Below are 13,296 nucleotides of genomic sequence, written 5' to 3'. Positions count from 1 at the left end.
GGCGGTACTCGAGAAGCTGGGGTTCGGAACTGGGATCAAACAAGCCATCAAGGCCCTATACCTGTCACCAACCGCTAGAGTCACAGTCAATGGGCGCCTGTCGTGTGTTTTTCGCCTCCAAAGAGGGACAAGGCAGGGCTGCCCCCTCTCCCCGCTCCTCTTCGCCATGACAATGGAGATACTTGTAGAATACCTCAGAGGCTTCCCAAGGGTATGGGGTATTGATGTGGGCGAACGTACCTTCAAATTAGGCCTTTATGCAGATTATATCTTGCTTCACTGCGGGAGCCCACAAGGTCAGTCCCAGCCGCCTTGCAGGTGATTGAACGGTTCGGTCACTTCTCGGGATTTAAGGTAAACATAGGCAAGTCAGTGATATTTCCCTTTGCACCTGATGCAGACAGAAATGTGGCTGAACTTATCGGACTGGGACTCCAGATTTGTGCAGAGGGGATACAATACCTGGGGATCAATATAGTTTGTCCCGATGAGGATTTGAGCCAGGCAAACTACCCCCCGCTGTTTGACAAATTATTTAGGGATATGGAGGGCTGGGGCAGGGGGCAAATCTCGTGGATGGGAAGAATAAATGCCATAAAAATGAATCTGCTCCCCAGAGTGCTGTATGTTTTCCAGATGTTCCCCTTGGAGGCTCCAGAAACGTACCTCGGAGAAGCCAGGAGGCGCATAATGAAGTTCATAAGGCAGGGCCAGAGACACAGAATAGGATATGGGACCCTCACCCTCCCCAATGAAAGAGGGGGGTCACTCTCCCGGATCTGAAGCCTACCGTAGAGCAGCCCAATTTAGGGCCTTGACCCCTCATTTTAGAGAGGACCCCAATAAACAATGGGTATACATTGAAAACATTTACCTTCGCCCAGTCACCGTAGGGGAATGGCTATGGGTCCCATTGAAAAAGCTCTGCAAAAGATTTAGGGACCACCCAATACTGGGTACGATGTGGAAAGCATTAGCTGGGAAGGGAAATGGAGAGAATGTCACTACATGGCCCTCGCCTCTGAGCCACATCTGGTCCACACCAGTCCTAGAGGAAATCCCAGGGCATGAACATTACCAGCCATGGTTTGACGCAGGCCTTTGTAGGGTCGTCCAATTGGTGAGAGAGGACACCTTCATAAGTATCCAGGAGCTTGAGGAGGCACTGGAAATTGGCAAACTCTCCCCACTCCTATACCTTTGTCTCAAGGGAATCCTAATGAAGCCAAAACTAAAGCCTCGCATACAAAGAAAGCTCACCCCGGTTGAGAAAATTCTAGATTCCCACACGGAAATGAAAGGTCTCATCTCCCTCCTGTATGGAGCACTCTTAACTCCCCACGAGGGAACGACCAAAAGCCTCAGAGGGAAATGGGAAAGGGACCTGGGCTGTGCCATTGGAGACTGGCTCTGGGGGAAAATCTGCAGCAGGGCATTCAAGACATCAATCTCGTGCCAATACAAGACGCACGCCATCAAACTCCTCCATAGGTGGCAATATGACCCGATCACCCTCTCTAGGATGTTCCCAGACGTCGTCCTGTTGTGTTGGCACGGATGCGGGGAAAGAGCCAACTATTTGCACATGTGGTGGTCCTGCAAAAAAGTTCAAGCTTACTGGTCGGAAGTGCTGTTGGCTCAAGAAGGTGGGAGAGGGGGTCTACCCGTTAGTGCCACTTCACTAATATTTGGGCTTCAGCAAAGGGACGAGCACTGGGAGAAACTCCCGGATCCGACACACTCCCTACTGTTGGCAGCCAGAGCTGCGCGGGCTAGGACTTGGAAGAGAGCAGCCCTTCCCACGAGGAAAGAATGGGTAACTGTGGCCAAGGACATCTATTTTATGGATAGACTAACAGCAGCGATACAGGGCTCCAGCCAGTGGTCAAAGCGTACGAAAAGAACTAGTGGAACTATGTTCCCTGCTGGCCTTCCACTATTCCCCACAAACCCCATTGCCACAACCCCTCCCACACACAATACACCCCCCAAACACTTGCTCCTGCTGTTTAAGGGAACGTTCAGTGCAGTGCACTGAAAGTGAAGGTTTCAACTTCTTCCAACACTTTTATTTTAAAACAAAACCATTCTGGAATGGTTTCTTTTTAAAATAAAAGTATAGGAGCTGTACAAGGTAATTTTAAAAAGTATAGGAGCACCGCTCCCGACCTCTCCCGCTCACTTTGACCACTGGCTCCAGCGCGCAGATAGAAGCCGACTGGCTACAATTGATGGAGGTGTTCGTCAACACGGAGGACAAGACAAGAGTGTAACACGGGCTCTCCACCCGGCCCGAAACCAGTTTTTGCATGAAACTCACTGCACTTTTCTAAGGAAAGTTTACTAATTATTGATGTTCATATGCCCGGTTGGCGCTGCCCAAAGAGAATAACCATGGAAAAGCGGAACTTGTGCCCCAAGAAAAGGGGCTTGGGGAGGAGGGGGTAGGAGGCGATGGGGGGAGGGGAGAGGCAGGGTGAATACCTCAGAGAACTATGGCTCTTTATCTGAAGTTGTCACGGGCATGTGCCCCAATGTTATTTTTTGCATGAGCTCTTTGTTGCCTTGAAAAACCAATAAAAATTGAATTTAAAAAAAAAAAATCACTAGGTGCTGAAGAATGGTTGGAGTATATGTGTGGAGGTGATCATTTCCAAATATTTGCTCTAAAGTGTTAAAAACACATGTCGGATTGATTGTGTAAATTCATGTCTATCCTTTGTTTTATAGGTTAAGAAAAATAAGGATTAATACATTTTTTTAACTGATCTTAAATTTTAATGATTTGTGGACATTTAATGTTTGTGTATGGATAATGGGATATTGGTGGTAAAAGTTTAAAATAAACTAGCAATAAAACATTTTTTTTAAATTACTCTTTCTTTATCTTGACTGATATTAATATGAGCATTCCAACAATGACTCTCATTCACTTATTTATGTATTTCTCCTTGAGAGGCACTCAATTTTCTATATGTCAGTATTTTATCTCGATTTGGATGAGTGTGAGCCTTCAAATAGCGATTCCCTGTCCCCCTCCCACGTCCCGCTTTCCTAATTACCTGTTGCTGTTAGGGATAAAGTTACCGGGTTTTCTATTCTTTCAAGTTCATCTCTTCATTTTGTCAGGTTGGCTTCTTGTGTTCGTTCAATCCCTCTCAATTCGTGCTGTCGTCTAAGATGACTTTGCAGTTCTTCGGATACTGTTTTGAATTGCTTTGGCAGTTGCAGAGAGTTGTCACCATTGTTCTCAGTACATCAGGTCCATTTTATTGTAGTCACACTACCACTCTCTCGTGCGCTCTCTCTCGTGCACGTGCTCGCTCTCTCCAGGTGTTAGGATGCGACACGTCCAGTTTTGTTTCTCACCCTGTGGCCGTTACAAGGCAAAGCGTGTCTATTTCGGCTTATTGCTTTCTCGCAACAGTAGGATGCTGTGACTCCAGCCTCTCCGTGTCAGTGTGAAAGCCAATTCAACTCACAGGCTTCTCTCTCTCGTCTCCTGTCTCCTCCCCGTTAATATATTACAGAGCTATGGACTTCCCTGGCACAGTTCTGTGTTCCTTTTTCTCTGTATCCAGTGGCTTCTCTTCTCCTCCGCGTGTCATCCTCCTCGTATCAGCTAAGGGGGATTTTTCCTTTAAAGGTATATTCATAGTTTTGATAATAACATTTGCTTGTATTTTCTTCACATAAATATAGGATAGGTTTAATGAGGCATTGTTGGAATGTCCTCTAGCGTTTTTCACAGGAACAAGGGTCTTTGTCCCCAAGGGCTGTCTATCTCATTGACGTTCCACTTGCCTCGACTCCTAGGGATGGTGTTGCAGAGCGGGCTCACCTCCCTAGCGTCACAGGGGTGTGTGGGGAGGGATACATTATAGCAATTGGTCACATCTGGGGGCTGAACTGGACGATAACTGCCCATGCCCACGTAGTGGCCTTTTGCGCATGCTGTGCGATGTCACCACGTGGTATGCCTGCAAGGGAGAATTATTGCCATTAGTCCCTAGGGCCAAACACTGGACTGCTAAGGGCAGCATATTTCTGTGAACTGACTCGTCAAGGTGAGCTTGCGACCCCTTGTTCCACACAAATGGACAAAAATGGCACTGCAGATGGCCATCTCATCCATTTCCATGGCACGTATCCTTTGTGTAGAGAAGGCAGGGAAGTTGTGGCACAGACTGCAGAGTGAAAGTAAACGGGGAGGGGGGAAGGCGAGAGTTCAGAAGTTCAGGAGGTGGCTGAGGGAGTCCAGGTTGTGGGGGCCCATCAAAGGTGACCGAAGTTGGCAAGGGCGACAGTGAAATGGAGCCACAGGGCTGAAGGAGGCATCCATCAGCATTGAACGCACTCTTGCATCTGCCAATTAAGCCTGCACTCCTCCAATGCTGTTTGTCTGGTGCGCAAACCCCAGGTGCTAACATCAAATGTTTTGTAAAGACAAAAGTGGATTTGCAGTACACTGAATTTACATCACCCACCGCTGCACTCCCTCACCCCATGTTGGGTTATCTGATGCAGGTATTGCTTTATTTATGTATGTTTACTCTTGTCTTTACAGAGCCTGGCTACTACGAAGATGGATCATTTGGAATACGGATAGAAAACGTGGTCTTAGTGGTTCCGGCCAAGACTAAGGTGAGACACATTCTTGTTCTGCTCATCAAGACAAATCCTTTATAATATTCTGTCACTCCCATTTTTTTTTGCAGTGTTGTGACTAAATGGTTTGTGACCAAAACAGGAGCTACAGAGAGAGTTGCAAAGGAGATGTGTTTGTCCTGTTTAGTTACAGGGCCAGTCAGATGAACTGAGGGTCCAATTCACGAGATCTGTTGTCGGCCTGTGTGGCACAAGCTCTGGCCCCAGCATGGGCTCACTCAGCATTTCATAATTTCGAGGTTGCTTAATTTGGTACGATTATTTCAATGGATTGCCTTTCTCCTGCAGAATCCTCATCTTAAGAGATATCCATCATCCAGCTCTGCTGTTCGGAAACTTGTCGCCAGGGGGGCATAGTGGACCTCGACTCGGCCGTCGATCCGTATTGCCCGGCTCTCGATCTCTGGCAGAGGAAATGACGTCCGGCATCATATATATAGCTCGTCACTACACCCCATGCTTCAGTTCCTTTTTTCTGCACGCTGCATCGGGAATAGGATCTCGAGTTTTCTCTACATTTTTATTTTTTTTAAATGTTGTTTCCCTCAGAAAACCTTGACGTCATCTCACCGGATTTTGGTCTTCAAGCGATGCCACGATTGCAAGGCCAAAATGTCCGTAACCACTCCCCCACAGCATGTGTCTGGTGTCTAGGTGTTGGTCACAACACAGAGGCATGGGCGGCGTGCTCAAATGCAGCCGAAATCCCTACGTGAGCGTGCCGGGAAACTTGCCTTGGGTCGACTGGCCGATCTTCCGGGACTGAGGCCTCCACCCCCGAGAAGGGGGGAAAAACATTGCAAAAAGACCAAGAAATTGTCCCATTCCAGGAGCCATTCCTCATTGTCTTCCTCACAGAAGAAGCAGCACCACAGTCATCAGCGCAAATCCAGCTTGTCAGAACGAGGTATGCCCTTGCGGTGCCGACCACTCAGGAAGAGTGGGAACGTTTTAAAACATTTATGATTGAAAGGTTTAGACAGCAAGCTTTCGTGGCAAAGCAGCGTCTGTGCTCCCGACCCCAAGCCAGCCACTCCGCCGTCTTCAAACGCCTTTGGGCGTCACGCCTACTAGGCATAAATCGCCAGAAAGACTGCAAGGCTGAGGCCCACAGCTTCAATCGGTTGTCCGAGCATCCCTCAGCCCCGAAAGAACTGTCGGCATCCAAACCCGCCTTGACAGTCGGCGATGGTTCGTTCGTACTGCTGTCAAGAGTGGGGTTCTTTGACTCGATGCAGTCTATTTTCGGCATTGATGACCAAGTCGTCCCCATTTACACAGGAGCCGGTGGTGTCTATTTATTTCAATGACCAGGCCTTTTTATTGGGCCTGGCTCAAGGTCTACAGGACGCTAGTGGCCCAGAATTTGAGTTGCAGCAACACCACCCCAATACTCATGCTAATTCGGGGCTCTGGTTGACATGTTTGCTGAAACCCTTGGGTTGAAGAAGTCTACCACACCTCTTAAGAGTATGAGCTCACCGACATCTTGGGCGAGGGTTCCCAGTTGAGCATAACATGCCATTTAACCCAGCCATTGCAGACCCTTTATCCTCCTAATGGCAGCACCGTTGCACTATTCCCCCTGTAAATGCCAATTTTACAGGTAAGTATAGGTCGGCAAGAGGAGACCCTTCTTTCCTCGCCACACACACCATTTCCCGGAAGGGCTGGTTATACAGGCTGCCACAATTTCCACCAGACCAGCAGCATCCACTTCCAATCTGCCTCCAGACAAAGAGGGAAAGAAGTTGGACGCATTAGCCAAAAAGTTGTTCACCTTTGGCAGAATGTCGCGCAAAGCTATCGACATAGCCAGCAGATTCGCAAAATACTCCTTCAGCTTGTGGAAAGCTGTGGAACATGCTGCTGAATACGTCCCTGAGGGTGCCATGCAGGACAGATTTTTACAGCTGGTGAATGATGGGAAGGAGGTAGCCAAGCAATCATTGCAAACGGGCCTGGACGTAGCGCACTGCGCTGGCCGATCAATGGTTCAGCAGTGGTAATGAGGTGGCAGGCCTACCTGAAAACTTATGGCTTCTCCCTGAATGTTCAGAACGGGCTGCTAGACATGCCCTTTGAGGGAGACATGCTTTTAGGTTAGAAAGATGACGAATCCTTGGAGAAGTTTAAAGAATCCAAGTTGGCTGCTAAATCACTGGGCCTAGCGGCCCAGCCAGCCAAACCAGCCTCGAGAGGTAGAGGCTATAGGCGTTACGTACCCTGTGGCAGGAAGGCACCGCTCCCGCAAGCCAGGCACGGGCAGAGGCGATTCTCGCTTCCCAGAAGGGACAGAGAGGCTTCTAGAGGCCAACCAGCAGCAGTGGGTGCGCCCGTGCCCTCTAAGCCGCTTTGATTTCCCCTCCCACAATGCACTGGTTGGTGAACAGTGGCAGGGCATTAGACCCAGTAGCAGTAACTAGGCTCACACCCCTGCATCTCAACTCCTGATTGCCCGCCGTCCCATTTACTGTGGCCATTGGTCACCGGCAGGCGAAGCCGGCCCTCCAGCACCAAGGACCACAGCCTAAGGACATGGCCTGTTTGCTGCCTGTTTCGTGCCGATTCTGCCTCTGCCAGTCCCCCTGGCCCATTCTCGAAAGCGCCAGTATGAAGGTCCCGCTTCCACAGGTCCAATCTCGAGTGCCTACCAGTGACTTAGATCATCGGGTAAGACCACTACCTGTTTATTAGGTGCACCTAACGTTTCCAAGCTGCCCAGTCAAGTTGCCACTGGCCCATAATACTTTGGTCACTGTAGCTACCTATCCACCATCCACCACAAAACCGTTCTGCACGTGAGTAATGCCTCTGATTCCGAATGCCTGCATATGCACGGCCTGAACTATCCAGACCTAAGCAATGCCTTCTTGAATCATTGAGTGCATGCACTGTCTGTTCGTGTACCTCCATAGTCAACTATGTTTGAGCAATGCCTCTTTGAGTCATTGATTGCCTGCACTGCCTAGCCTGTCACACCTGAGTACTGCCTCTCTGAGTCATTGATTGCCTGCACTGCCTAGCCTGTCACACCTGAGTACTGCCTCTTTGAGTCATTGATTGCCTGCACTGCCTAGCCTGTCACACCGGAGTACTGCCTCTCTGAGTCATTGTTTGCCTGCACTGCCTAGCCTGTCACACCTGAGTACTGCCTCTTTGAGTCATTGATTGCCTGCACTGCCGAGCCTGTCACACCTGAGTACTGCCTCTCTGAGTCATTGATTGCCTGCACTGCCTAGCCTGTCACACCTGAGTACTGCCCCTTTGAGCCATTGATTGCCTGCACTGCCTAGTCTGTAATTACTAACGTGGTACCTTAGACAGGTTACCTCCATACAATTATGTATCTACCAGGTATTTACACAACCCTACTGAGGACTATCCTACAACTACTCACCATGCCTGATTCTAACGCATTTAACTCCTTGCCACCTCTTAAGCCCACAGTACACCCCAACACTAACCTTCCTGACTCCTATGTATGCCCGAGTCATGAGCCCCTTGTGATATCGCACCCATGCGACACTCCCTGTAGGAACTTCAGACTCCGTGCTAGACTCTCGAAATTGCATGAACCCACCCGCAGATCCTTGCCCTCTAGCAATATCAAAACTAATCTCAAGCAAACTGGTAAACCGCGTTATACTGGACAACCCTTACAACCTAATCCAATTCAATGCAATATCTTAAATACACCTAATATGTCTACTACCCCACCTCTTCAAGCCATAGAGGTCACTAAGACCCCAACTATTGTGGGAGCACTCCTCAATGTGAGATCGCTTGTTGCCCATGCCCTAGACATTGCCCACATAATAATAGAAGGCAACCTTGATTTTCTCGCTATCACTGAGAACTGGCTACATAATGCAGCAGGACCAGCGCTCATGCTAGCCATCCCTGATGGCTACGCGATAGTTAGACACGCCCGAGTAGGAGCTAGAGGTGGCGGCATTGCGATAATCTCTAAAATAAGCCTCTCTCTTAGACTAGTACCCACCCAATCGATTCATTCTTGTGAGACGCTATCGGCCAAACTCCAACTAAATAATAACCAAACCCTTATCATTCACCTCCTATATAGACCCCCTGGCCCATTATGCACTTTCGAAGATGACCTCCACAACCTACTTACAAATAACCTTAAACCTTGCTCTCAATCGATCCTTCTTGGGGACTTTAACTTAGGCCTCCATGACACTACAGATACTAATGCTACACTGATAGCCAATTCTATTCACTCACTTGGCTTAACTCAAAGAGTTGATAAGCCTGCGCACCTAAAGGGAAGAACCTTGGACTGGATAGCTGACTGTAACTGTACAACTACTATCTCATCCATAATGCCCTTACCTTGGACAGACCATTCCCTGGTGTCCTTTAATTTAGTTACCGCCAGACCCAACCCCACGGCCCTTCCACCAGCACCTCCTTGCTTAACCAGAAATAAAAAATGCATCACCCTAGAGAAAGTAATCCCAGCTATATTACCAACCCTTAATGCGCTATCAGAGAACCTAAACCCCAGCATCCTAGTGCAAGAATTTAACACTATCATGCTCACTACCTTAGATAAAGTGGCCCCTCTCAAACTTAGACCGGTTAAGCCGAAAGCTCATCTAAACAAATGGTTTACTCCACAGTTAAAAGATCTACGTATCTTAAAAAGAAAGAGTGAAACCGCTTGGAGGCTTTGCCCATCAGCTGACAATAAAGCCAAACTCTCCACTGTCTCCTCGCTGTATAAAAAAGAAGTCTGCCAGGCAAAATGTAATTCATATGATGACCGCATAGCGAAATTCAACTCCGGTATGAAAGAGCTCTTCTCGATTCTAAAGGAACTCGAGTCCCCCGTTGCCATTCAGGACACCTGTACCAAGGACAAACCTTGGTGTACGGATATCCAGCAAGCCCTTACCAATAAAATCATCACACTCCAAAATAAAATCAAGCAAAAAAAAAAAATGTACTCAAAATTCAGGATCCGCCTCATACCAAGAACTCATTGGTGCATAGTAACACCTTCCACTTCTCCAAAATGACCACCCTGGAAGTAGAAAAAGTTATCCTGTCGCTTAAACCTTCAAACTTTAAAGGTGACATCTGCCCAGCACAGCTGATAAAAGACGCTGCCAGAGAATTATCCCCCTTTATCGCTAAACTGATCAACGCATCCTTCGCTTCAGGTACGATCCCGGCCAACCTTAAACAGTCCTGGGTTCTCCCTCTCCTAAAGAAGCAGACATTAGTCCCTCTCATCCCTACTAACTACCGCCCTATCACGACGGTGCCGTTTCTCCTTAAGATTCTGGATAAAGCCGCCTATATCCAAATTCAAAGGCACTTGGAACTACACAACCTATTATGAGAAAGACAATCGTGCTTCCGACCCCTACACGGAACAGAAACTGCCCTCATAGACTTGAAGTCCCAAATCGATGAGCTAAGAGACAAAGGGAGAACAGTACTCCTACTACTCCTGGACCTCTCAGCGGCCTTTGATTTGGTGGATCATAGAGTCCTCTGTAGCCACCTGGACTCCGCCGCTCATTTCTCGTCAGAAGCCATTGGATGGATCAAGCCTTTCCTGAGCGAGAGAACGATGCGAGTCTTCTCTCCCTCCGCGGAGGCAGATCCCACCCCGATCTCGTGTGGTGTCCCTCAGGGCTCCTGCGTATCCCCAACTCTATACAACATTTTCACCAAGCCCCTGTTTGACGATCTGGATCATCTTGGTATCACCTACACTAACTACGCAGATGATACACAGATCCTCCTCCCGCTTTCTGGGGATCATGCTAAGGACACGGAATTGGTGAACAAGGTATACCTTATCACCCAGGCATGGATGGCCACTCACGGCCTTTGTCTAAACGATGATAAGACAGAGTTGATCATCTTAGGTACCCGAGCCAATATCAAAAAACTAGGACAGGAATTTGCCTCCTTCAACATAGACGGGAATATCATCCAAGTATGGGATTCTATCTTGACTCTACCCTATCTTTTGATAAACAGCTAAAATCCCTTGCCTCCTCCACGGCCTACACATGCAAACTGATTAGAGCCGGTAAACCTTTCCTCTCCAACAAGAGTTGTCTAACCCTGGCCAGAGCCCTAATTCTTTCCAGAGTAGATTATTGTAATGCTCTATAATCTGGAACTAATAAAAAAATAACCCAGAGACTACAAACATTACAAAATAATGCCCTGAGAGCGGCACTAGGCATTAACAAAAGGTCCCATATCTCGTCCACCAGACGACATCACAACTGGCTGTCTACAGAGTACAAAATAAAACTCAAGATTCTATCCTTGACCCACAAAGCCCTCAATAACTCTGCCACTAGTTACTTGACTGACAAACTCCATAGGAGAACATCTCTTAGACCCACCAGAGCTGGTAACTTCAACTGTTTGACAATACCAAACTTAAGACTCAACATTATTGGAGGAAACAGTTTCCCAGTAAAGGCGGCTAAAACTTGGAATTCTCTACCACAAGACCTGAGAGCAGACATGCCCTACCGTTGTTTCAGGAAAAAAGTTATTCAACTCCTTACCTCTACTGACCTTTGTTGACCGGGGGTTCCTACTTCCTACGGGTATCTTGACCCCCTTGAATCTGTTTACTTGCTGTAATTACTGTATGCCTGATCTGTCTAACCCAATGTAATCTTAATGTACATTTTGCCATGATGTAACCTGTAAGTTTTGTATTTTCATGCCACTGCACCCTGCTACCCCTGGGTCTGGCGCGCATAGAAAGTGAATAAAACAAACAAACAGGAGATAACCTCTGGCACCTGGGCCCTGCAGTTGATTGGCTGGGGTTATTGTTTGCCCTTTCTAAAAAGACCACCTGACAGACCCCCAATCCAACCGGGACAGGAGCTCAAGGAAGAGCTGAGAAAACTGTTGTCGAAGGGTGCCGTGAAAGAGGTACTTCCCGAACAGAGAGGTTTGGGCTGGTATTTCCCGGTATCCAAGAAGGGAGGTCCCTGTCCCATTCTGGACCTCAGGGCTCAAAACAAGTTCCAGAGCTAAGGCAAATTCAGGATGTTGACATTGAGACATTCTCCACGCTCTCGAATTTCAGGACTGGCTGGTGTGAATAGACCTGCAGGACGCTTATTTACATGTGTCAATACACCAAAAGAACAGGAAGTTCCTAAGGTTCCTCATAGGGGACAAGCACCATCAGTTCAAGGTGCTGCCCTTTGGGCTGACCTCCGCTCTAAGTACTTCACCAAGCTCATGGCGGTAGTCGCGGCTCACCTCCAGATATCTGGGGTCCACATGTTCCCGTACCTAGACAACTGTCTGATCCTGGGGAAGTCGGCAGGGCACGTGTTGTCTCATCTGGAAGACACCTGCCTTCTACTGCACAGGCTGTGCTTCAACCTCAACTTGAAGTCCCATTTGGCACCAGTTCTTCGGCTCCAGTTCATCTGAGCAGTCCTAGACACTCGGATAGGGAAGGCTTTTCCTCCCAAAGAGAGGGTCGGCAACATAGCCCATATGGTGTATTTGTTTCAGAACCACACCACCCTTCCATCGGCTTCCTTCCTCCGCCTTTTGGCTCTGATGGCCTTTTTCTAGTGCCAGAGGCCACACTGCGGATGAGATCCCTTCAGTGGCTCCTGAGGGACCAGTGGTCTCAGTATCTGGGAGCACTCCTGATTCACATGTGTCCAGCCAGGTAGCCCGCGAACTTGGCTGGTGGAACATGCGCTGCAATCTCATAGCGGGGGAACCCTTCTGGCCTCTTTGGTCTCAGACCCGAGTGGTCAGGCAGGCGTCTCTGAAGGGTTTGGACGCCCACTGCGAGGATTTGCAGGTGAGCGGCACCTGGTTTCCATCAGAAGCCAGGTGGCACATCAACAGTCTGGAGTTGCGGGCCATCAGGTTTACCCTGAGTGCTTTTGCCCCGTGTCTGAGGGAAGCACAGCCTCATCCCGATGAACAACACAGTGGCCATGCACTACCTCACCAAGGAGGGTTGTGTGCACTCCCACTCCCCCTCTGCACATAGGCGATACAGCTGTGGTTCTGGTTACGGGAAAACCAAATCTCATCTCGGCAGTTCATCAGGCAGAGCACATCTCATACGAGTGGGAAGTGTGCCAGGAAGTTCTCGAGAAGGTCTTCGCTCTCTTGAGTACCCCAGCAGTGGATCTGTTCGCCACGGAGTAAAACAGGAAGTGCAAATAGTTTAACTCTAGGGAATTCCCAGCGAACAGTGCACTGGGGGATGCGTTCCTGGTGAATTGGACCTTCCCTCTCCACTACACCCCCCACCCCCTTTCTCAATTCCTGTCATTCCTTGGGTTCTCAGGAGGTTGAACAGATTTCGAGCTACCATGATCTTAATCACCCCGGATTGGGTGAGGAGGACGTGGTACTTCAATCTGATCATCTATCCACCTCACTGGTTGCCTCGGTGTCTAGATCTCCTGACCAAGTTAGAGGGTAGAGTGCTCCACCGACCCCGGATTTCCTCAACCTACATGCGTGGCTCTTGAGAGGATGAGGTATGATGACTGGGACCTCTCAGAGGTGGTACTTGAGGTGTTGCTTGCTTCATGCAGACCTTCTACAAGATCTTTGTATGCGTGCAGGTGG

At 48.6% G+C, this 13,296-nt stretch overlaps 1 protein-coding gene across 1 annotated transcript in view; it reads left to right on the top strand.

Moving 5' to 3' along the window:
- Positions 1 to 13,296, top strand: part of XPNPEP1 (X-prolyl aminopeptidase 1) — a 297,380-nt gene that overhangs the window by 264,452 nt on the left and 19,632 nt on the right. Inside the window, exon 19 of the mRNA XM_069611759.1 lies at positions 4,568 to 4,644. Coding sequence (XP_069467860.1) covers positions 4,568 to 4,644 — 77 coding nt within the window. The remainder of the gene's footprint in view (positions 1 to 4,567; positions 4,645 to 13,296) is intronic.

The sequence above is a fragment of the Ambystoma mexicanum genome, chromosome 8 (assembly GCF_040938575.1).
Source record: "Ambystoma mexicanum isolate Mex_15411 chromosome 8, UKY_AmexF1_1, whole genome shotgun sequence".
In the NCBI taxonomy this organism is placed as follows: Eukaryota; Metazoa; Chordata; class Amphibia; order Caudata; family Ambystomatidae; genus Ambystoma; species Ambystoma mexicanum.
The sequence above is the reverse complement of the archived record's forward strand: the minus strand, read 5'-3'. Positions and strand labels throughout refer to the sequence as shown.